The sequence below is a fragment of the Pagrus major genome, chromosome 8 (assembly GCF_040436345.1).
Source record: "Pagrus major chromosome 8, Pma_NU_1.0".
Taxonomy (NCBI): Eukaryota; Metazoa; Chordata; class Actinopteri; order Spariformes; family Sparidae; genus Pagrus; species Pagrus major.
Genome location: NC_133222.1, coordinates 5,034,867 through 5,061,284, shown reverse-complemented (window position 1 = coordinate 5,061,284; position 26,418 = coordinate 5,034,867). Strand labels below are relative to the sequence as shown.

General features: G+C 40.9%; 2 protein-coding genes across 3 annotated transcripts in view; both read right to left on the bottom strand.

Annotated features, from left to right (window-relative positions):
• Positions 1–10,448, bottom strand: part of rassf7a (Ras association domain family member 7a) — a 37,849-nt gene extending 27,401 nt beyond the window's left edge. The window contains exons 1-2 of one of the 2 annotated variants that reach the window (XM_073472206.1): positions 10,367–10,448; positions 4,015–4,147 (exon numbers count right to left, since the gene is read on the bottom strand). The gene's annotated coding sequence lies outside the window, so the exon portion shown is untranslated. The remainder of the gene's footprint in view (positions 1–4,014; positions 4,148–10,366) is intronic. The other variant, XM_073472208.1, reaches the window with a different exon arrangement.
• A 4,219-nt stretch (positions 10,449–14,667) lies between these two features.
• On the bottom strand, positions 14,668–25,868 carry lrrc56 (leucine rich repeat containing 56). Its single transcript, XM_073471745.1, has 14 exons — positions 25,821–25,868; positions 25,366–25,537; positions 24,727–24,814; positions 24,198–24,209; positions 23,829–23,889; positions 22,501–22,597; positions 21,601–21,798; positions 17,842–18,000; positions 17,516–17,732; positions 17,157–17,224; positions 16,485–16,627; positions 15,579–15,787; positions 15,076–15,415; positions 14,668–14,963 (listed from the first exon to the last, which is right to left on the bottom strand). Exons 2-14 carry the CDS (start codon positions 25,528–25,530, stop codon positions 14,780–14,782), a joined length of 1,941 nt encoding a protein of 646 aa, XP_073327846.1. The 5' UTR covers positions 25,531–25,537; positions 25,821–25,868; the 3' UTR covers positions 14,668–14,779.
• Positions 25,869–26,418: the final 550 nt, after the last annotated feature.

Below are 26,418 nucleotides of genomic sequence, written 5' to 3'. Positions count from 1 at the left end.
TGGCACAACTTCACCTACTTCCAAGGTGCATGGAGAAGGGAAAAAGTCTAGCGAGGTCAAAAAGTTCCAGCAACACGTATATAAAACAACATTATTATTAGACTGACGCATTTATCTTGTGGCCTTCATCAGGGTCATCATTCAAGAAGTGCAAGTGAGCCAGCAGACAAAAGAGAGCCAAAGTCAACAAGACCCTACTGCCAGTGAGCCCCCTCCGCACAAGCTTTAGGTCCTGGCTGAGCTGAGGATTTCTCAGGACAGAAGGGGGACCCAATCCACAGGCTACAATGCTGGTACATACATGTGCACTGAGCGAGCAAGGAGCCAAAGACTTATACCATTTGTTTACACCACATTTTGTGCGTGTATGCAGGTTTTTCAAACAAGGGTAAACCCACTAAAAACAAGCGATTGAATCCTTTCCCGCTGTCAGTAGATGAGATGGCCTTTCTGGTGGCCTTTCTACTGTGTCAAGTTCAACTTCACAACTGTGGCTGAAAACATTTCCTTTACTTCAGTCTCTCTTTCAAACTTAACGCCGAATGGATGGAAAAGCATTTACACGCTGACATCCTTAACTTCAAAGTGTCAAAGCATCGTGCCGGAAAAGTTGCGAAAATTAGCATATCCACCCGAGTGTCATGTTTCCATCACTGCCGATGAGAGCAGGAGCCGAGAAATACCTGTGACTACTGCTGAGTCATTTGACCCAAGAATGACTCGACTGTGCCCTTTCCAATTAGAGCCAAAAGCCAGATCTTAGTGGGTAATAGTGGGTTTTCTGACCAGTGTGAAAGGGGTAAAAGAGGCAAGATGAGATATTGGCCTGCATGGTGGGTGGAACTGCTGATTTAATGATGATCTCAGTAATAACCAGGGCCAGTACAGGGGGGCACTGGAAGCACAGGAAATGCGAGTTACTGACACAGGAGCTATCAGGTGGGAACAGGTCAGGGGTCGAAGGTGAACAAAAGCTTTGTAAGCCCCACACAGAGCGAGAGAGAGGCCCCCTGGACGCACTCGCTGACGCCAAGTCTGTCTGTCTGGCTACACCTTTCTCTATACGCCTCCACCTTTGGTTTGTTTTGTCTGACAACGTTTCCTTACATCTTTTTGTCAGGTCTAAACGATTTTCAATTTGTCCTCCATATACACAAAGAAGGCAACCTCACTTTTCTGTCCATTTACTCAAAACATTGTTTACAATGCTGGTCTTTTCCACACAGTGTCTTGGGGGGGGACTATCCAAACACCTGCAGCTCAAACGGCACAAACAGCATTTAAAAGCTTTCACTGCACCGGCCCTGTCATCTCTCTCCTTCTGTGGCTTTATTGGATCAAAGGAGGGCTGTAGCTGTGTTATAGTAAGAAAGTCTTTTGTAGCTGCAGTCACACACACACAAACAGAAATGTATGCACGCATGCGTACACACAAAGACATGATGACACCAGTGCATAATGGAGTTGGATCTCTCTAATCATACCATTCTAACAGCAGGCATTTCAGTTTTTAAGCAGAGGATATATGCAAAACTGATTCAACAGAACTTCAAGTACAGACACTTCAAGACTTGTTGAATTTTAACAAGGCCAGTGAGACAGCCATCACTGTCTTCATCAGGATGGTAGATGGTCTTAGTGTGGGCTGGAGTGGGCATGTGCATGATACTGAATTAATGATGTATGTATAAGCATATGTGTGTGTGTGTGTGTGTGTGTGTGTGTGTGTGTGTGTGTGTGTGTGTGTGTGTGTGTGTGTAGGTGGATATGCCAGATTACTAATCAGCGCTTAGACAAAGGCCATATGTGTGCCAGTCTGTGCATCTCTCCCACACATCTCCCACATATTCCCCCTCACGTCTGCGTAAAACCCTATCAGCAGGAATGTGAGGATTGTGGGGTCAGCAGTGGTGACATCATGGCAGGCTGTCAGACGCAACAACAAGGCCTCAGCACCAGTTTCCTCCTGGTTGCATCAGCTATGCGATGCCAGGCTGCGGATCAATGACACCCACTCCAGCCCTGCTCGCTTTATGAGCGTTCAAAGATTCAATACAGACATAGAATTGATGAAAAAAAAAAAAAAAAATCTGATTTCATCTGACCATGCAGCTCCAGATCAAATCTGTTTCCCTCAAGGTAACAAGAGACTTGAAATGGTGAATGGTCCAATTTGTGGCCTCAAACAGGAGTCGGCTCAATCATTTTAACAAGCCCCGACGAATGACCTTACACAAAACACGGGCTTCAACAAGACTCCAGACTCTTTACCTGCTTGAGGTGGTCTAAGGTCAATAGCCAGACACAAATAGCTTGATTGTTTGCTAAGAGACAAGAGTATAGCCTGAGGGGAGGACAACTTAGTGAAGTATTCATTGGGACTACTTAAGTCCATGCTGGTTGACTTAAAGGATACCAAAATATATCTTGCCAGGGTGACATTCACTGCTTCATCTGGTATACTGAGGTCCTGACTCATTAACTCATTGTCTGTTGATGCATTCCTGGATTTGTTCATTACTTGGTTGCATTTATTCTTTAATTTGTATGGTTTAGTAGTTAGTAACCCTAAACCTTAGTAGCAGCCTCCAGAATTGAGACTGAATTAAGGAATTGGCTATTACTTTCCCTTTTTTTTAAGGATGGTCCCCTGTGATGGATTTGAGAGCAAGTTAAATGCGTTATTGATTGATTCTGATTGTTTATGATTGTCCAGTGTTTTTCAAACCCGGTCCTGGAGGCCCCTTCCTTGCACGTTTTAGACATTTCCCTGCCTCAGCACACCTGATTCAAATGAGTGGGTCGTTATCAGGCTTCAGCAGAGCTTGATAACAAGCTCATCATTTGAATCAGCTGTGCTGGAGCGCAAACACTCTACGTTATCTTTCGTACAGATTAATGAGTTTACGATGCATATTCTTGAGGTCTTAATCCTCATATTCAATAAACAGAAGTTGGTGGCCCAAGTGAGGCTTTTAATCATCATTTCATAGTTTGGTATCCTTTAAGGCATTCTTGCCAGAAAATTCAGCGAACCCAACCAGCTCAACATGCATGACTACATTCTCAAAATCAGCAACAAACCTTTCTTTCATGTGTCCTTTTTCTATGTGAGGGGTCAAGTGTCAGCAAACAGATGCTAGTGTGTGTTTGTGTATGGGAGTGTCTGTGTGTGTGTCTGTGTGTGTGCAGGAGGATCCTTCAGGTCATCAGATAAAGTGCACCTGAGGGAGGGGCAGAGAGCGTTACCACGGTTACCAAACACAGAAGCGACCACCTGGTTGGTGGCGACCGACTCGGGAGGCAGAAAGGGCACCACTTCAGGATGGTAACCATGCCAGAAAATCCTCCTAAAGTGGCCCGATTCCCAAACACAACCCATATTGTGTTTGTGCCATGACGAGCAGAGCGGAGAGAGCACACAGCTGTTGAATCTTTCATGGAACATAAAAAGGAACTAAGCCTACTGTACAGCTCTCATCACAGCAGAGAAATAACTTCGGCCCATCTAGACTCCGTCATTTACACATGCTTTTAGTCACGGTCTATCCTGTTAGACGTTTAAAAAGCCATGCCAAGCATGGTTGTTTACGTTAAGTGCCATAACATAACACATGTATAAAATTTGTCGAAGACGCACACACTTGAATCAATAGTGATCACAATAGATGATTACACTGGTGCTGAAAAAGATTTCTGCATGATGAGATCACTTAATCTTAGGCTACATATTATCACAGTGCTAGGTGTGGAATTTCCCAAACATGTCAAAGGATGTTGACCATGGTGACTAATACATCTGATGCGCAAAGACTAACTTTATCACTGTAAGTAATTGTTTAATCAATGACTAATCTGTCCTGGCCTTTTCCATATACTTTGTATGTTATTTGTACAACTGGAAACAAGTTAAGCGTGTGTTGTTCAACTAGAAAAGAAACAAAAAAGAAAGTGTAAACTCAGTGGAAGAAAAACACGTAAATCTCAACAAACAAGGCCATTTGTTTCACTCACCTCCTGCAGCCTAATGGTCTCTGTGACTGCCTGCTGCCCGATGAAAAAGGAGAAGAGGGAGAAGAGGAAGAGCTGCACAGCCCTGTCACTGTCTGTGTGTGTCGTGCTCACGGGCTACCTGATCTACCACAGCCTGTGGGAGAGACAGAGAGAGACCAGCTCAGAGCAATGCAGAGGGGAGGGGGGGAGGCAGCTGCAGAGAAAAGTGAAGTGGTGCCGCCATTCCCTGTCACCCGGGAAACCAACGCTCTTTCAAAGAAACATCGGCCAATGGCAAACACCGGCAATTGTGTTCGGACAAAAAGTCACATGACTGCCAAAACACCACTCCCTGTGCACGGAGTGAGAAGGGAAGAAAAAAAAAAGAAGTTGTGGGGGTGGAGGGAGATAAAGAGGGGAAAAATAAAGAAGCGAGGACAGAAAGGAGAAAAATAAGTGAAGTAAAGAAGATAGTGGTAGAGATTAGACAATGTGAGTTACACAGGCAGGGAACAGGTCACCAGGCCTGACTCCATCCCATAACTGTCTGCTTGGAGGAACAAACTATTTCCCCCCCTCATCTTTCTCACAGTGTCATCTTCTGTAGCCTATTTCTGTTTGCTAACGGGAACAATGCTGAGTAGCACATTGTGACACTGATAGTACAGCTCCATCTCCAGCTGGCACGCTCAAACATTACCTATCTACTTCCATATTAGGCTATACAAGTTCCTTCCTAAACTGTGTTCTACCCATTTAATGTTGACCGTTAATTTACAGCCATATAGTCACTTTTAAAGGTGCCTCCTCACCTTTGTCACAATCTCTCTTAAATCACTGAAGTAGATTTATTGGGGGAAATCAAAAAGAAATCACCAGTTCACCACCAAGTTGTCAATGTACGTAGGTCACTAGGTGTGGAAACTTAAGTTTCATCACGATACGATATTTGCCACGATACGATTTTCATTCGATTCAATACAGGGGCCTGTGATCGATATGAGACGTCGTGCCCATTTAACACAATCAACTAAAATATGATTTTACAATTTTATTACTGGAAACAGGAAAAACAAGAGAAATCCAAATTCACACCATGTGCTTTTATTTCATAGAATTCAGCATTTTCAAGTGCAAGTGTGTAGACAATTTCTTTGATGATGGGAGTTTGATGATTAGCTCTGGCAATGCTGGCTCATGTGGTCGAACAAGTTTTACGGCGGTGGTGGTTAACCTGTCAACATGCGAGTAATTACAAAGGGGATGCTCCTCAACTGATGAAAATCAGACAGCATTTACAACATATACTTCGATCTGCAGTTTTTCAATTCAACAGTCAGAAAAACACGAGAGTAAAACATGCAAAGGTATAAATGACACCCCGGTCTTTAACTTAATGTTATTTCCAGTACGAAGGCCACATTTTGGGGATGCTAGTTGCTAGCAAATGCTGGAGGGCTCTGCTATTACTCTAGGAGCTAACAGAAATTTGTTTTCTTACTGAAAAAGACGTATTGTTTTGGGATAATCAAAGTTATGCAAGTCATATCAAAGAGCATTTACATCTTGTTACATGGTATCTCATGGCAACAAACAAAGGAGGGACTGTTGTTAGCACAAATGTGGGGCTACATTACCGTTGGAAAACCAGATGGATTGGTAGTGACACTGGCAAAAGCAATGCTGTCTCAGTTTGGCAGTTTTATGAGGTGTAAAAATGACACATGCATTATCATTGGAGTCCTTAATGCCGCTCTGTAATCATTCAGAGATGATTACTGGGGTGTGAGACCTATCCAGGATTTTTATAGTGCCAGTTTTGTCAGATGTAAAAAAAAAAAAAAAAAAAAGATATTCAATGAATCACAACATTTATTTTCGACATACGCTATTCTTATTTTTTGTCTAACCTGTCCATTTGTTCTTTTGTTTTATATTATTTACTCATTTGTATACAGTATATATTATTATCATCAGAATCTTGTTGCCACACACAACTATCTCAATTGTGTCTGTTGCAATTCACTTTGTGGACACCTTTCTTTTAAAGGCACTGGTGTAGAGAACAATGAAAACAAGTCGGTCATGTGAGGTCAATGAGAGCATACCCAAGCACACTTTCTTTATGTATTCATGTTTGCAGTCACAAAATGATTGAAGTGGAACATAAAACAGAAGAGAGATTAATCCAGCTGTGCCAATCACACATGACAGGGCCCAGAGTTAGTTGAACTCCTTCATTTAGGGCAGCACCTAGCTTATAAACTCAAAAGTGCAATCTATTTCTTTCCAAAAGAGTACGATGCTTTATATTCAGAAGTGCTGACCCTCATCTTTCAACTCTTTACACCTGTCTTCAAACAACTCCATTTGCACAGCGGATGTCAGAGCCCAGAGAAGCCAGTAGAGCAAAATCATTTCCAAAATGCAGTGATGCAGAAATCCCTTTTCAGGTTGATTAATTTGATTCTGCATTAATAGATGGCTGGAGACCTAAAAAGTGCATTTGTACAGGCTAGTAGAAGTTATTTTTCTCTTCATGTCCCCCTATTAATCTTATATTGCAAGGCTGATGGATGAAAGATGGATTTGCAACGTCAAGTGATCATGAAATCTCAAGAATCCATCTTGCCTGGCTTGTGGCGAACAACAGTTATTCGGATCAATCAGCATCCTAGGAGGAACTATTACTAGCTACAGGCATGGTTTAGGTGTGACGACTAGCAAGAGAAGCGACTGTTAGTTTGAAAACAATGGTGTCTTCTCAGCTATGCAAGAAATGAAGAGCATCTATTAATTGAGCAAAGAACAGCACTCAAGGGTATGTTTTTACTCTTCTCTGACTTGCTTTGGAAAGAGTTTGATTAACCAACTGGCTCCACTGGTAGCGGTCCCCTACTGTTGATCTGAATGGTTGAAGTTAGCCCTTGATAGCCAGTAATACATAACCATCTGGTGCATCAGGTCAGTAGATCAACCAGCAACCCTCGAGCTGGTCTTACTCAGTTTGAGAACCACTAGTTTGCAGGTTAGTGTAATCTAATGAAAGCATAAATGACCAACAGTTCTTCAGCCTAAATGTAATTAGTTGTTATACCCTGAATCCTGAGAGTTCAAACCCTGTTTTTTTTTTACAATGCACTCTGGCATCTGCTCACAGTAATAAACTAAATTATAGTGAGGCTCTCTAACATACATTCCCAGCAGAACAGTGAGACGATACAGTCTGCAAATGTTAGGCAGCGGGTTTATTACTCAGGCTGAAATCACACATCTATCACTTTCTCAGCAATGTGCTGTGCACTTGAACACAATCATCCGCCGTGTAATATATCGCCTCAGCGCCAGTAAATTACCCTACTTCAGCTGTGGCAGGCAGGTCTCGTCCTCGGAACAGCATTTACCAAGTAAAAAGGGGCCCCAATTACCTCTCCACAGTGTCAGTGTGACAGGATAGCTGATGAGCCACAGCAAGAGAAGGTGACAAAGCCGACGGTACCCGACACATGGACAGCAATGACAAGTCTGAGCCTTAGCCATTGATTTTATTTAAAAAAAGGTAATGGAGAGGACTACCTGAGAATCAACAATCATGTTTCAGCTTGTCAATAGATAATAGGCACATTCAGGCGGCAGGGTTTACAGCAGATACTTGGGATATTCCAGCGGATGGATCATGCAAGCTCGAGATTAGACCCCATCATGAAATGACAACAAAAGCAGACAGCTTCACCGGTTTGAGAACAATAACTTACAGCATGCAAACTGCTCGGTTTTGTTCACAAAGCTGCACTTGCCTGCCCATTCTGCTTCAGACTGTCTATAATAGCTATTAAGTTTAATAGAAAAATCAAAAGGAGCCTGTGGGGCTATATTTACGCTCACAGGAGGCTAAGTCGAATATGTGATTCAATACTTGGTAACATATTACAGGACAACTGGTAATCTAGATATACTGTATTTTTCCTCTAACACCCATCATCAGAATTCAAAAGGCAGATCTGTCTTTATTCAAGGCACAATCCAAGAATCCTGCTCATGCTAGCATGATATAAAGTGGATCTCAACCACCCCCGTGTTTCTGACAGTGAAAACATTAGTATAAGGGGATGGTGCAATAATTTGGTGTCTTAGTGACATAAAGATTGGGTGTATGTGTGTGCATGTGTGTGTGTGTGCGATTCTCAGCTGGTAGACAAGCCTTTATATTCTCCAGTGTTGAGCAGCTGGACAGATGAGTCACCATCGAGTGATTTCATAGTGTGGAGGGGACATAGAGGTCAAGCAACTAAACCCTCTATTGTCACTTTTTGTACAACATTTCATTTTATTCACACATTACGTGCTGCAAATGTTTATTATTTTAAAACACTAGCAAGAAAATACTATATAAATTTTGACTGAAGCACTAAAGCTTAAATCCATTCCCCAAAACAGAAATATTTGGCCATTTAAATATTATTTCCCCTAGGTGTCATCGGCCCAATTCCACTAAGAGTCTTTTGCATTGATGATCAATTTAAAAAGGATTTTGTTAAGATGTCCAATACAAAAATACTTCAGAACAACAGCCTATCTCAGCCTCGTTCTCAAGCAGGTACTCACGGGAACATTATCTGATAAAATCCATCAAGAATTACTCCACAGTTGACAGGGACAACTACACACTAACGTTGAAGCATTATGGCTTCCAAAGACATAAATAAAATGCTTATGGCGAAGACATAAAGAGGCCATAACAACCATTTACAAAGCTTCTGGTCAATCTGCGAAGAGGGAAAGATAAAGAAAAGGGAATAAGACAGCACGATACAAATAAAAAACTAGGAAGTAAGAGTAAAAAGGTTCAAACAACGGTGGATAAATGGAGGAAGCAGAAGCAACTGACAGAAGATACACGCACATGGACCATCAAGAAAAGGAAGAGACAAATACATAATGTAAAACTGAACACAACAGCTTAAATGACGAGGACAGATATGTGGTAAACACATGTATGAACATGAAGCCCTATTGCATGTGCATTCAGAACTTGTGTGGTAAAGATATGTGACTGCACCTCCAAGGATGCTGCTGTTAGGATGCTGTCGGGGTGTGTTGAAGGAGCACTATGTAGTTTTGGGGAACAACATTTTAATCAGAATAGACTGATTTTTTTTTTTTCATGCTTAAACAAACTAAATAAACAAACGGGAAGTGAATAGATACGAGAATAGCTCAAACAATAAGATTGAATAAGCGTGTCCATTGACAGAAAGAAATAATCTGTAATTAGCTGATTAATCATTTCAAAACTCAAGGGGCCCCAAGCCTCTGATTCAGTCAGTACAATGGAGTTTCTCAATAAATCAATTCATGCACTTTCTAGCACTACCAAGGTTTTCTCAAAATCTAATTAAGAGGGGCACGCACTCCTACTTTTCTCAAATGTCAACAAGCAAACTGTAATTATTGTGCATGTGTATAGTGAGCTAATTCACTGTAAAATGTCCTCACACAATTTGCCAAGGAAGCAGATTTACTGTCATTTGAGGTCATATTATGCTGTTTTGGGTTTTGCCTTTCCTTTATTGTGTTATGCAGCATTTTTATGCATGTAAAGCCTTTAGTTCCGTAACTTATGTGAGTCACTATGTACAAAGCGTTATATAAATATATATATTTTTATTATTATTATTATAAAATATATACACTCCAATCAGTCAGAAGACACAGTTGCTACTGCTGTAGCGACGTTATTTTAGATCGCACTACCTTGCTCGGCATGACCTGCCCTCCTCTGCCTCTGATTGGCTACATCCTGCCCTTTAAGTAATGCACATGTGCAACTCTCACCAAAGATTGAACAGAGATGAGATGTCTCACTGTGTAGCTAAAACGGAGCGTTCAAAACACAGTGTGTAAAGAGACGCTGCAGTAATGCATCATATGAGAAAAATAATGTGTTTTTTGAAGATTAAAGTATGTAAACCTATTCTACTAGGACCCCCAAATAAAAGCATTAACCTAAAAATTAGCTTTATATGACCTCTTTAACTTAATATAAGCTTACGTTTTTACACTAAAAGCTTAACAGGGTTAACAAGTTACGTTCAACGAGTTTACCACTCTTTGACAATATAGGAATTAGCATAGCAACAAAGCCAATAAAACGTACAAACAGCAAAATTCGTCGGCGTAACTTAACTTAGTTACACAACAAAGTGAGTTAGAAAAGTTTAGTATCCCAGTTTAACGTTAGCCTGCCATGACCCTGCAGGTGCACTCGCGCTGAGCTCACTAACCAGCACTTGTTGCATCCTTTACGTTCAAAAACATTTCACAATGTCATTTATTCTGACAGAAAGTAAAACACAACGTGAAAACGACTTACAAGTGATTCAGTAGTCGAGCTTGAAACGACGGACGACCGAGTGCTTCATCCTCTGGACCCTGTCGTCAAAAGTCCGTTGGTGTCAAGCCATCCCGGAAGTAGAAAGGATACGGTTTCCGGTGAGCAGCTTCAAAGTAAAAGCATTGATATAGAATGTAAAAAAATAAATGGAGTTCAAGTAAAAAATATGAAATAAAATAAAAAATATACATATATTTAATTTGTATAATTCTGAGAAGAAATGTTCAAAGAAATAAAATTCTGGAAAAAAAATCCATATTAAAAACTTACCACAAGTGATGATGGTCAGTTTCAAAGTAATACCCAGACATACACCTTTACCAGTATAATGTTTTTATTTTATTTTCCATGCCAATAGAATTTAAAAAACAAAAACAATACAAGTCTAGTTAACCGGTGTCAACACATTGCTTGGGAAAGCATGTTGGCAGCAGTAGCTGTAGCTGATTCCAAGTTATAAGAACAATAAAGCTTTCATATTACACGTGACTGAGATGGGAAAAGATACACTTTTCTATAGAGCTTCATTGTTGTGAAAGCTTTAGGATTTGCAACTCATTTCAAAACGTTAATCTTTGAAGTGCACCTGCCTTTCAGGTTTCAAGACTAAAACTGATGTTATCTGAGATCTGGGTGGTTGACAGCATTCATAGAGGCTACGAGGAGATAGAATCTAACAAAATGTGGCACTGATGCAAAGAGTGTTCTCTTTAAAACATGTCAGAGCATGTGTTTCAGCTCTGATGAGGAGGAAGTGTAAGAGGTGACAGATTGTAATTGCCTCTGAACTAACCTTTCATAACTTGTGTGTATGCTTTTACCTGGACAAAAGGAAAAGGGAACTATCACTGACGTCAACAAGACTGGCTAAGGTCACTGCGATCTGTAATGCCATTCAACAGAATAGACCTTTTTTGTTGTTGAATGAAAAATGTGTTTTAAAAGTTTTTTTTTTGAAGTGCTAAAAAGCTTATTTATTGCATTAAAAGTTTCAATTGGGTATGACTTTACCTTAGAAAATTAGAAAAAACGAAAATGAATGCTGTCTTAAATGTTTTACTTTTATTTTCTATGTCAAAAATTCCCCAAACTTCTGAATCATGCCTAACAGATGACGGGTGGCTTTGCCAACACATGCAAGACCAAAAGGAATTTTGTATTCATCCCACAAATTATAATCACGGCTCTCAAACACAACTTTTTGAGAGAAAACAGCTAAAAAGTATTCACAAAGCAGAAAACAACAACAGCTGTTGGAAGCTTTGTTCTGGTGACATATATTAAACAACACTTTATTTAAAAGCATGCCAAGATACTTTAATTTAAAACTGATGTATGCTATATTAAACAGGTTTCTCTTCTCATAACACAACATTGCTTCTCTTCCTCTTGAGCAGCAGGTAATCCCCAGTGCCTCCTGCTGCTCATAGTTACTGAACACATGACCTTGGAATAGAATGAGCGGAAAATACAGTATTAGCTGCGGTTATTAATTCAGCCTCACAAAACAATGAGTCAGCCTTACGTTGTTATTGCTGATACAACCTCTCCATACAGTGGTAAGTTGCCTCAAATCTCCTTTATCTCTGGTTGTATTATATAAAACACAAATGATTCTCTGACATGCTGAGGGGCTCGGCCATGTTCAAAGTAAATCAACACTAATAGTGGAACACTGACAGGTAATGTATATTAACACAAAAACACTTTGTTTTTGACACTTTACATGTGCACACTAATTGTTTTGATGATGTGATTGTGATTCATTTTATGCCACTTGAATACCATTATAGAGTGCATGTCTGCATTTGATTGTAAAGGCGTCAACACAATGAGTTATATCAGTCTACATATCTTGCAGTGATTGGTATGTTCCTTCAGGCAGGATCCTGTGGTCTTATATGCACTGTACAAACAGCTTCTCCTCCTAGGCCTGTCTCAACTCATACTGTAGGTATTTCCAGTGACAGCGCCTTACAGTAAAGACCCATCTCAAGTCAAAACTAGAGGGAAGCATATGCTTAATGAAATCAACTGTGCATTCCTTTCAATTAAAACAAAAGTGATGTTGATGTGTGTGTTTTTCCACAATGTGCTTCCCTGTAATTTGTTCACACCCGTCATGCTAGCTGCAGTTGCACGCAGATACACGATTGTATGAACATCCTGTCTCTGATAGCTTTGATGGAGTCTTCTGGGGAATGTAACGACAACCTGCCTGACATGATCATGGATTTAACCGGATCACATCTACCTCATGTGATATTTGTTTTGGTGGTGAGCACAGCATGTGTTGACACAGTTTCCTCCACTACAGTCTGACATAAAAGCAAGCACTGTTTGATTGGGCTTGAACGTGTGGATTTGAGACTTATTTTGCTATTATATACGCTAGTATGCCTAAATAACATTATCCTCCCCTTGTTTTGCACAATCAACTCTGGGGGAAAAGGTTTTACAAAGCCAATTTATGACACTGTGGCATTGCAGTGCTATAATTGACTTTTAAATTTGATTTTGGGTTGAAAAGCCCATCTCAATCGACACTGGTGCTTCTAACAGTGGTGGTTATTAGATAAAAGAGGGATAGAGGCATGTCTTTAATAAGAAGCCATTTTCTTTTTGACAATACTGTTAACTCAAAATCCTATAAAGCAAATGAGTCACTAGTGTACTGAAGCTGAAGGACATGATTTGTCTTTACAATCTAATTTTCAGCTTCTGTCACAGTATCTGTCATCCCAAAGGCATTGACAAAAAAAACAGGCCCTTCTGGTTTGTCACATCGTCTCGTAACCGGAGAGTGAAAGAAAGCCGCTCACAAGCCAGATTAGGTCCCCTGTCCTGACCAGCTGTGAGAATGATCCCTTTCAGAGAAATTACAAGACTATTCAGAGAGAGTAGGTGGCCACTTTCCCAACCATAAAAGGCCTCTTCCCTTTCATTCTGTTCTCCTCCATCTGTGTCTTGAGACCTAAGAGCCCCAGTGAGATGGGAGTGTGGTTGAAAACACCTGACAGGGAGTGAGGGAAGGTGATAGTTGATGGAAGGAGTTGCTAGAAAACAAAAAATGTTACATAACAGCTGTCTCATGGCTGATTGGAGGTGCATCGGCACATGTAAACACACAGCATACATTCCTGTCTGTCATTTGTGTACATATCCTAATCCGACTTTGTGGTCAGGAGTGTTTGGAGCACTCTCGATGCTTAATGACAGCCAGTGCTTTCTTTTTCCTTTATTGACATCCTGTTACTATGGACAAAACTGAAGCATGGATGACAGAAATATGGGTAGGGTTTTCTAATGTGCGTGTGTATGCTTAGGTATTTGAACAAAAGCCCAGGCAAGTTTGGAAACATCCGCATGCTAGTTATAGTTGTTGCCCTGAAACTGAATGTTAATTCCATGTTAAGACTGGTGTGACAGCCTCAAAACAAGCCGCTACTCTCAACTTTATATGCCCTTAAGAGTTGCTAAGGTGTAATGTGGCTGCCTCTGTGGTCTTTGGGAGGAAATCAGTCTGAGATTGTTATTCACAGAGCAATAGATGGGTAATTTCCCATTGAGCTCTTGGAAAACAATTGGATACGTCACAGCTGGAATATAAAAAACCCTAAATAGACTTGATTTGTTCCACTCCATTAGTTGTATTGTGCACCAGCCAGGACATCATGAAACATTTTCTCCTCCTGTGTTGGCAGTATGCAGGGCCGAAGCTTGCATGCTTAATACTTCACTCTCTTTGATGTAAATGCCGCCTTAGACATTGACAAAAAGGCAACAGAAGGAATGAATCTTGTGTTTCAAGGTGGTGGATTTGAAGGATTGTTTCCTCAAGGTGATTGAAGCAATGGGTTTTTGATTCAGTGTTTACAGATAGTGCCCTCAAGTGGCGGCGTTTCACTATTGCACCATGAATTTCAAAATAATCACAGACACAGCAGGAGACCCGAGCTGGAATGAACGGTTACATTTTATTAACCGTTCGGCTCAGTTATAATGAAAGTAGAGAATCGAAAGTCAAATAAAGACTTTTTTTATTGTGTGAAAGACAAGGTAGCATTTGAGTTATAATCATTCAATATTTCAACCTGAGAATTGCATATGAGAGGCTTTAGTCACATCTTCATCCAGCCAAAACAGCCAGAGGTAAACCAGCAGCTCAGTAGAATTAGAAGGATTATCTCAGTATAGAAAGTCCTCCAGTTACACTCTTACTTGTGATAAAGCAATATATGTTCACTGGATTTTGGCCTGGGAATGTTATCTTCTGAAAAGTGTGGTATCCCCCTCCATGGCCATCATGCTACCACTCTGTTATTACAAGTATGTCACAGTCCCACTATACTGATCACTGGCCAGGCAGCCAAACATCTGCCCATTCTGATGTCAGTCTGGGTGTGAGCTCCCTCTGCAGGGCTGGGGTATGTGGTGCGGATGATGTTTCTGCAGGGCTGCCCTGGCTGTGTGAGGACGACTGATCGCCGGTCTGTCCAGGGGTTTGGATATCTGAGGAGTTGGTAGATGCTTGCTGCGAGACCGTGCATCTGATCTTGTACTGTCCATCTTTGTACTGCAAGACAGAGAACATGTCTTTAAGAACAATTAAAGATCCCCTGTGTCCCTTTTTAACTGTATAAATGCATACATATTGACATATAAAGTAATCTTGAATAACACCATACCATGGATCCATGAACCCTTGCCCCAGGGGACCTGTTGGAGGTGGGCGGGGTATGTGTGGAGGCAGAGGCAACTCAGGCAGATCTGTCCTGGTCACCTGCTGGACCCTCTGGGAAGTCAGTGCTTTGTCTTCTACGGTTGTCCTAGGGAGGCACCCTACTCTGTGGAAATCAGGTAAATGTTGTGAGCTAGTCTGGCGAAGCCTACGTGCACGGATCCCTGGTGGCTTGTGATTTCCAGCAGCTGCTGTGGCACTGAGAGGGGGAGAAGGGGACAGGCCAGTGTCTGGGGAGAGTGACAGTCGAGCTACTTCAGGAGACAAGGCTTCTTTGTGATGCAGGTCTGAAAACAAAACAAAATCATTGCAAAAGATTTAGTAGCTACCTTTACCTTTTTAATCTACTGGGATATCATTAATGTTTTTGTTTTCAACTTAGATGTTATTATGAATTCTCTCAGTTTTTTCAAAATCAACATCAAGTTTGTTCAGTCAGCGAGTGTTCACCTGGGGACAGAGACAGGAAAGACGAATCTGGTGAGGCAGTATCGAGACTGCCGCCATGCCTCTCCTCTCTACTTTCTTCATCACTACTCTCCTCACTCCTCACACCACCAAAGCCTTCTTCTTCGTCATCATCTTCCCCCTCTTCTTCATCACTATGCCGGATAGCCAGAACCTGTGGTGATCTTTCTTTCTCTATGGACTGGAGACGCCTAAAAAACAGCGTAGAAAGATTTTAAGTTCGATCAGCGTAACATGTGAAGAGGATGCCAGGATGACGGTTGAAGTGAGGAACGAACCAGAGGACGTCTAACTTCAACTATCGGAGACCACATGGATTGTGAATGGACCAGCTCGGAAAGGCACTCCAGGTGAAGGCATTGTTTTTTTAATACACTGATACATTTTGAGATTTTGGGCTATTGAGTGGTAGAAAATGTCCAAAATATATAGTTAGGGCAATTTAACACATATTTAATTTTATTAGCATTGATTACATAATAAGTTTATTGGCGATTTCTATTAGTTATTATCATTATCATTATCTTTTTTTAAATTGAATACTCCTTCCAGTTTTATTCCTATCTATATTCTAAGGTATTAAGATAGGTGGTGTATCACTCATAGCCTGATTTATATAACATCTCACTCCTAAAAACATGGTGAAACTTGTTTTTAATGGCTGAGATGGCTCAAAAGCTAGTGGTAGCTAAAGTTATGGATGTATAAAAAGAATATAGTTGGCAGCAGTTAGCAGTCACTCTGGTGATCTGCTGCCCCTTTTTGTTGTGATGAAATTAAGGTGACCAGTTCTTATGTATTGCACCTTAAATGTTAGTAATCAACTGGGGACGTTTCATAGTGATACCTATTAAATTTTTTATATTGTAGTGTGCAACTAGTTAGTACCTGCTGTGCTGCTCTCTCCAAGCTCGCAGCTCTGCCAGCACATCAACACGTTCTCGAACATCACACTCCTCAAGGTCATAGGTGTGTTCTGGCACATGGATGGGCAGGTCACGGGGTGTGAAAGCAGACCTGGTGGGTGCTGTCTATGAGACGGAAGAGAGGGCAAATGAGCGTGAGGGGTAAGGAGGGAGGCATGGAGACATAACAGAATAGAGGCCAAAGAGCTGATTGCATTAATTATGAATAGATGGTAGAGTAACGGTCAGATAGGGAACAAGAGCAAACATAAGAGGGAAGGACAGAACAGGAGGTAAGAGGGAGACGATGAGTGACAGCAGCGGTGTGTGTTTGGCAGTATGACAGATCACATGGTGGTGGCAGTGAGAGCCGCGTCTGTCAAGTCACTCTTGATGACTCCTGATAATAATTTACTCCTTCTGTTTATACTGACATGACATTAAGAGACGAGCCGGTGGTGTCAGACAGCCAATATGGCCTCTCAATGCCCATAAAGCTTGTTGCATCCCTCAGTTGACATTAAATATTCTTCAGCAAGCAAGAAATGAAAGACTGCTGTGGAATAATTTGATATCTGATTGACAAAGAACACGCTGTTGTTTCACTGAGATGAAGGAATTTTTTTGTTTTCTTCCTCCAACGCACACCACCTACCCTCAACTTTTCTCGCTTCGCTCGAATAGCCTGGACCGGGTTTCCACAGAACAGGATCTTGCCAGCTCCTTCGAGAATCAACAGATGTAAAAAAAAATATATAAGTGAAACTGTTTTCTGACACAATCAAGTCCTCATGGTGGCACTGTGGAGCAAAGTTGACAAACTGTGCAGGGTGACGCTGATAAGAAAACACCCGGCACTAAAACAAAAAAAATACAAAGATGGAAATGGTTCTCAGGGGTCAGTGGTCTTGCCACATATAGTTAATCAAGGCACCAAAGCAGGAAAATAGACAACTTTATAACACTGGTGAAGTTAAGACTGGATGTGAACGATCAGCCACTGGAGAGCCTAACCATGCGTCAAAGTGCTGGTTTCTGCTGCCACTGTTGCTAGCTCTGATTCTGCAGAACCAGGTCTGGATCCAGGAGGTGAGAGAACTCCAGGCCTAGTCGCTGACACGGGTCTGGAGCCAGTGGGGGGTCTGGAGAGGGGCCAGACACAGGAGCGGCTGGAAGGAGGGCGCCTGGCTGAGGCGGGTCTGCTGTAAGAACATGCATCGTCTGCTGTTTCCTCTGCAAAGACAAACGTGAGTGGCCCATTAAATACACAGCTGTAATTAACCGGTCTGCATCGTATGACTCAGAACAACATATAGAAAACACACACCGTCTTCAGTGGCTGTCTGAGTGGAGTCTCTAATGGAGTTTCGGAGAATGGCCAAGTCTTCTCCCATGGTGGTGCTGCCGCTAGGCCCGTCCTCCTCAACCCTTAAATCGTCTAGGTAACGCAGCTGAGGGACTAACTCCCTCACTGCAGCCCGATAACTATAGTCTGCCGTCTGGGTAGAAGGGAGGAAAGAGTGTACGGAGCTTGAAATTAGTTTGAAAGTGTGACTTAAATGTATTCACAGTGAAGTGAAATTATCTGTTTCAAATATCATGACTGATATCTTGAATGACATGCACTTTGTGAGGAAGATTCAGGTGTCTCATGGGAGGTCTATGAACCGTCACGCCTACAGTAATATAACACATCTTACAGTTCAAGAAGTAAATTACATTTTTTAAATCTGATATTGATATGAACTCATATTCTTTCATTTCATTCTGTTTAAACAGTGAGATGCTGCATGTACTGTTTCACTTAAATGACTCGCACCATCACGCCAAACAAGCTGACCCTTTGTTTTGTGCAGAGATAATTATTTCAGTTTAATGGCATGTAGCCTTTTGATCACTAAAAGCGATGAGTGCATTATATAACAGTGTTTTTGGCATTGCTGTCTGTAACACAAACATCATTGATGCACATATTCATGCAGTGATTTCATAATTTGTGCCAGTGACAATGATATAAAGGACTAATGTAATGAACAGCCTACTCAGGTCGGTGTTCGAAATAAGACTCATCCATTCAATGCACACTATACTTTTGTTATACTGAAAAATACTCAACTACATAAGTGTATTATGGGCTACATGAAAACCTATAGGTGCTAACGTAAAGGAGATGCCAGGTGACCCTTATCTTGACCTAGATTTTAAGGTCCAATTTGTAAGATAATTGATTATTGAATCTCATTACCAACTCAATCAAACACTGATGCTTTGCGTTCCCCAACTCGTCAGTTTGGAATGAGACACAATGATGAACTATCTTACAAATTGCACATTTAAAAGACAACATTTTTGTTTATGTGTCACTGAAAATATTCCACAGGTGTTGTCCACTTAATACGGCTATTGTGAAATATAGACTAAATGTTGACCCTCTTTGCTCCATCAGCCACCTCACAGATAAAAACAAAAACTCATCTTTTTTGGGACTGTACCTTTAGTCAGACCTTTTGACATTACCTCATTCATACATAAAATACTATAAGGAAAATGTATGTTAATAACTTCACTACTTAATTTGTACTTACTTAAAAAGTCCCCATACATGGCAGAACAGAAACCAAACCTTTCTGTCTTCACGTCCTTCTTAAAATTCTACTTGAAGAAACTAAATCTGTGAAAACTATAGCCTCATGTCTTCAATTTTATCTGTAATTAATCTAATCTTGTTTAATGTTTACCTTTTTATTTTATATCTTTATCTTTTCATGTATTATTTTATGTATTATGTTCTATGAAGTACCTTGAGCACACATTGCCTTGGCAACCTGTTGTTCTAATGTGTACATAAAGTTTATTATAAAAGGTTTTAGTTTATCCAATCAACCAAATCAGTGATAGACTAGCAGTCCAAATGTTAGACGGTTCTAAGTGTGTCAATAGATACTAGCATCATATTAAGATAATACATATGAGCTAGCATCATTACATATTTTTGCACTCGGTTTTGACCGTTATGTTGTTTTAATGAATCTGTGGAACGACATAAAACTATGCAGGCACTGAGTTCTGGTCTTTTGTCAGCACACACAGAGAAAGAGATGGACAGAGAGAGAGAGAGAGACAGGGAGGGAGAGAGAGCAGAGGGAGTCCAGTGAATCACTGAGCTACTAAGCGATCAAATTAGAGCTCAGCACTCCTGGCCTTCACCAAACCACACAGATGCATGAATGGAAGAGAGAGTGAAAGGCTGGCCGGGAGGAAACGAAAGAGAAAAGAGGAGGAGAATAAGGGCTGGGTGAGAGGAAGTGAGCGGATGTGTGTGTGTGTGTGTGATGGGAAGAGAGAGAGCAAGAAGAGTGATAGCTTGGCAAGAGAGCAAAACCCAAGAACCCCTCACTCACTACAAAGCACAGGCCTAATGCATATTCAGCTCAGCATCTCCCCTCATTGCCCCAGTTTCCTAATTAATGCTCTGCTGGTGGGTGTAAATAAACACATTCACAGTGGCCCAAAAAACTCACAGCACACTGTGTCTCCAATCAGCAGAAGGTGGAAATGCAGCTTCTACCCTCAATATAACTGAATGTGTGCATGGTGAGCTGCCTTTCATGCTCCGGCCATTTACATCCAAATAAAAATGTATTGGCCAGTTTTCAAAGAGATCAAATAGCACTGTAATGTAATATTAAAGCATTATGTCTGTGTCATGTTGTCTCCACAGAGGACGGTGCCAGTTTCGTGGCTGTTATGTTTGATTATTTTGATGCCTCGTGCTCTCCCTGTGTCCTATCCGCTGTGCTGAAGACCCAGATACAGAGCGGTGAGGTCACATGGATACTTTCATGTCTCAGCACATGCTAATTACATTTTGGTCATTATCTGACAAAGGGCTGAAAGCCTTCTAACACAGGGGAGACTAACTGAATGATACCTAAATCAAAATCAAAAGTTGCTTTTGTAAGTTGGCTTTTACGACATCAAGCAAGCAGTTTATTTTCAGGAACTACGGTTGGCTTCTTGCACAAGCTTTAATTCATCTCCACCCATTCTCTTTTTCTTTTTTTTAATCTTCTTTCATTTTACCTTTTGCAACATTTTGTGACTCTTATCTTTGCACCACTTTGTATTGGCTACAGGGATTCTGCAGCTTTCAACAAGTTAAATTTAAGACTTTTAAAGACCTTTTTAAAACATTATAAACGCAATCAAGACCTATTATATCATATGATAGATCATATCAGATAAAAGTAACGTTAACAGAAACTATTTCATCTTAACTTCTACTTCTAGAAGTAGTATGTTTTTGATGATAGGCAATGCTGCATTAGTCCACACTCCACATCACAACACACAATCTGGGTGTGCTCCAATAGATAAGTGGTTATTGGTTCCATGTCGTTTTCGTTGTGCAGTGTCGTAACAGCGTGATTAATACAATTTTTTTTCCAAAAACACATTTAAAAACAAAACAAAGTTAACTGAAACTGCAACTTTATAAAAGTCAAAATCATATCTATAACATTTTCAGACAATTTCAGATTGTCAGAATTCAGATTATTGGATTTCAGACTTTTTAAGGACCTGCAGAAACCGTTACATCAAGTGACATAAATCCATAATTTTAAGTGTATTCTACTGTCTACTGCTGTATGTTAATCTGCATAAAAAGATTAGCTGAAACACTGTAACACGCACACCTCCAACAGAAGGACTACATGCATCATCATCAGTGCATTATTGTGTCTGGATGGTGTCATGAATGCTGATCAGTAATAAGTGTTTTACTGTCTTAAGTACAGCACAGGCAGATGCATGACTTTTGTTGCTAATATTGTCTCTCCCCGATGGCTCCAATTCCCCTACACTCCCTATGGAAAAATGCTTATTTGTCGAATATCCGTGTCTGCTGAATCACAAAGGACAAACAAGAAGCCAGACAAGGACAGGCAGAAAGGTCTGGTGAAGGAAAAAACAAACAAACCAGCATTCGGAGCTCAACCTGATCTATGTGACCTTATTCGAGTGCCATCCCTTTTAGCAGGCGGTGACCAATGTATAATATTTAGTTTTATGGTATAAATAAAATTAGCAGAACATACCTGGGTGGCAGTGGGGTTAGGGCTCAAACACACAGGGTTTCCCTCCAGGATGAGTCTCTGGAGGTTGCCACACAGCCCCAGATACTGAATCTGGACCAGGTCATCCACATCGTTCCCCTCCAGATCCAAAAGCTGCAGGTTCTCCAGCATGCCAACCTGACTCAGGTCTGACACATTGTTATAGGCCACATTCAACTCCTGAAACAGAGGGAGGGTTTACTTAAGTAAGTAAGAAAGTAAGATTTACATGTCTTTTTGATTATAAAGCAGGTGTAGATACTATGAATACTGTGAAAGTATCAAAATGCTCAGACCTGTTCTTCCTGTTCAATGGTCAATATTCTCTCTCAAACAGGGAATGGGAGTGTGGTTAATAGTCATAAGTAGTTGTTACCATGGCAACCAGACTGCCGTTTTAACAAGATAAACATCACAAGCATGGATAGCGTTGACATATAACATATGACTCCCAGATTCCACTATAGTCATACGTTATCGTTCCATTTTAGAGCCAGCTTAAAAGTTTTAAGTTCTCAGACAGATGGTCAATGGACAGTACCAGAAAGATAATGTGTTTCTTTAACATTACAGCATTTAACAGTATGAATCTAAAAATGAGCAGAATATGGGACCTTTAAACACAGAGTCAATAGTAGATAAATTGATATATGAGAATGACCTGCAGCACTGTTAGACTCATAACTCATGTCAACTTAAGGAACAAATGTAAAAAACAATTTGAGAAATTATGACAAGACCATCATAATTGCTTTTTTCTTTTGCTCTATATGCACATTTAAATGTTTAAAATAAAGTTAGGGAAGCATTGCACGTTTACCCCAAGACAGTTTGTTGTTGAAGTGTCTCTCCACAGATCAATCTGTAACCTTTAAACTCTACCTTGAGGGAGAAGAAAGTAGAAATGCCATCTAAGTCTTGTAGGGAGCAGCAAGACATCGACAGCACCTGCAGGTGGGAAAGGGTGGTTCCCAGGTCTCTGAGGAGGCAAAATAGAACAGACTTGATATTAAAGCAGGGAAGGGAGTTACACAACACTGTGAACCATGGGAAAGGCTATCCAGTCCCTCGGCCACTCAAGCTAGAAGCTCTTCTCTCTTCCCCAATATGCAGGCCTCTCCTCTGCCGCCCACTTGTCTCCACAGCACACCCCTGCTCTGACCCTTCCAGCAGAGTCTCAGTCAGAGTATCTACAACTCCGTAACACCCTCTCCACAACAGCTCCCACAGCCCAGAGCAGGAAATGCTATCAGAGGCAGTGCACGTCCGGCTGGCTCTGCTCTGCAACTCTCAGGGTGGAGCGGACAGCTCCCTATCTTTCTGTTTGTGCTCTCTGATCCCTCCGTCTCTCGGGTAACAATTCTCCACCTGTCTTCTTGTAAGGACAATTTACAATGTTTGTGTGTATGTGTGTGTCATCCTGGAGGTTTATTGCTTTACTTCCATGATGACACAGCTGTGGCTGCATCCAAAGTGGTAGGACAATCCAGGAGAAACTCTGCATATTTCCTCTCTTTTTTAAAAGCGAATGTCCAAGTGGACAAATCCGAAAGCTGATATGCCACAAACCCCTCTTTGTCCTATTGTGAGACAGGTGGGTGAACCTGTTCTCCATGTGTATTTATCCTTAAAAACAGTCCTGAGACCAGTACACCACATCTGTCTTTTTTGCAAACAGCGACATGCATCATCCATACAGAAACATTTTATTACAAGTCCCTGTTGGAAAACCTTGGCAGAGCAGAGCCCCACACCTGCACTGCAACCACGCTACACACAACAGGTACACATCCCTGTGACTTCTGAGTTGCTATTCTGCTTCAAAGCACCGTCTTTTTATGGATTCAAGAGCCTCTCACTAAAAACATATCTGCAAGCACAGGTGTGACCAGTGTGGAGCATGACAGTAAACCCCATGCGTCTGTACTGCTGTCAGTCAAATGACAGTTCTCTTTCTGGTAAGGTCTTACTCACTTTGTTTCTAAGGAAGCTACATATGAGACTGGTCAGATGTTGACAGGAATCCTACGACAGTTGCACAAATTCAATTTTGTGTAAGACTGTATTTCACGTTGGTTTCGATATTTGCAGCTTCTTAAGAAGCTGTAGTATTCCATGAAGTAATGATGACATAATATGAGTGTGATTGAGTGTGCAAGCCAGGCAGAAAACAAGTAGATGGTCTTTATGTTATGTAACTTCACACTTACCTTACTGACATGATCATGCTGTTGTTCATTCTTAGCTGCACCAGTCTGGGCAAGTAGGCGCCTACAAAACAAGATTAGATAAACAAAACTATGTCTCTCACTTTGATGTAACAGTGGGGTGATTATTTGTTGGCTTTTAAACCAGCCTCTTGGCTCAGTTCCAAATTCACCTCATCAGGTGTTCCAACTCAATTAGACAAAAGGAAGAGCACAACGTACAGCAGGCGTGAGATGGCTATGTGTGACTCACACGTGCTCTGTCATGTCTGCACTTGTGAAATCCGTGATTTTCTAAGGACAAAGGTGAGCATAATTAAGATGCTCCTCCACCTTTATCAGCTCAGTCATCTTGCACCGAGGTTGGCACACCTGACAGGAAGTCTGGGACAGATACAGTGTGTGCGTCATAGCAATGTCTTTAAATGTCTCTTATCTAGTTCTGGTTTGTGATTTTCTATGTGGTCATTATAAAACACAGTTATGATTCATCATTGCACACAGTGTAAAAATACTATCAGATTTCTTTGTTTGTGAATGTGTGGTAGGGATGCACCATATTTATCAGGTCAATAATTTATTGCCAGTGTAGATGTTTTGTCGCAGTTTCAGCTTCAACATTGTTCTTTATTTTTGTTTTAAGAGTGATGTTAGCTACATTTGGTTGAGTCTGAACTGTGGAATATTAAATGATCCATCTTTGCTCGCTACACCTTAGCCTTTCTTACTCTCGGGTGTGCGTAAAGTACAGGTTATGAACTTACAAAGAACTTTCAAAAATCTAAAAATGATCGGTGTTGGCTATGAGAAGCAGGTAATTATCGGTTATGTATCGGCTGGAAAAAATCCATATGTGCCGTGATTTATATGTATAAATGCCATGTTGTATTGCATATCTTACCAAAGTTACCCAGTGTGTTTTCTTGTGTGTCTACACAGATCTCCACTGACGTCACACGAGAGAGGTCCCCAGTTCCGCACAGTGATTCCTGTAAGGAACGGAAACTAACAGTAAACCAGATGACCTGTACTGGCATGCTGAACTGGATTTCTTCTGTCTTTACTTGTCATGATTCCATATTCAACTTAGACATGCAACACCTTTGACTCTGCTGTAACAACCTTTGTGAAGCCCGCGATGTGAAATGATGTGTTTTCCCACCTCACGCACACTGTGTGCTGCCTAGTTACTGTTCATAGAGCAGTTCACCAGGAACAGGATGGTACAGAATATTTTTTTTATCGTAATACACACGTAATAAAACTGTCAGAATAATCAAAATACTATATATGTTAAATCTTATCTCTATGTTGACGTGTGCAATGTGATCCCTCAACCCCAGTCTTCACAGACAACTTGCAATCAACCTGCATAAATGCCTCTACCACTGCTGTACATTAAAAGGACAGATATCGCAAATAAAAGAGGTTTACTTGAGGGTAGCCTTTTATGCACCGGACAAAAACAAGGGGGAAAAGGAAAAAGGTGCATCAGTGGGATGAATACTGACTGTATCTTTGTGCACTTCTGTAAACCTACCAGCTTCTCTGGAGACAGGTAAGGCTCCACTGCTGTTTCAGAGTCGTCGCAGGGTTTTGTGGCAGGAGTTGGGTTGATGTGGCCTGATCCGCTCAGCTCAGTCACCAGGACCCGTGCTGTGCCAGGACGGACCTCCTGGGGCACAGATGCGTGGCAGCAACTCATCTTCTACCTGAAATAACCAATAAAGAAAGAACACGTCTAAACAACAATGGTTTACTGGTTTTCTAACAAGGAGAAAATGCTGAGTAAAAAACTGTCTATATCTATCTCACCTAAAAAGCGTTAAATTAGCTAGCTAGCAAACAAGCTAGCATTAACTAGGCTAGTGTTGTATGGTTATCGTTGATTGTTAACGTGAAAAGGGCCAATTAATTCATGTTCTACTCGAATACCAACGACGTGTACTTCATATATGAATATTATAGAGTAGTTTTCTTACAACATATATTTACCTGTGGCAGGAAACTGTAGACTTAAAAAGGTCTCTACATTTTACAGACTGAAGGCACTTTGCTTTCAAGCAAAAGTTTGCTTGACAACCAAAGACGACTTCCTGGATACGGCACTGACAGACCCGTGGCTCCCTGGGATATGTAGTGCACGACTAATAGTTAGCTCGTCAGCTCAGCTCTTGGGACCAACCATGGCTGTATAACACTAAAATTTAAGATTATATTTAACTAATAGTTACCTTACATTGCTACTATTATCAGAGATTGAACCTCCATTTCTGCCACAATAACCCTAGCGCTGGTCTAGGTGTTGCCTTCAAATGCTCTCTGTAAACTCTGGCTTTTCTATTGTGTGATTTCAATTCACACATTAGCGATTATAATATTTTAAAAAGGTGTATCTAACAATGTTTTTTTTTTTAAAACATGTTAAACATTTTGTCAAAATCACATACCATATTGCATAGAGCTACTTTTTGATACAGTGTCAAAATAAACAGGATCCAGAGGAGTCATGGAGGCAGAATAGTTTTCTTTTAATAAAGCCTATTATAATAAAGAAACTGAAAACTGCTTTTATAAGTTCAAAGAAATTAAC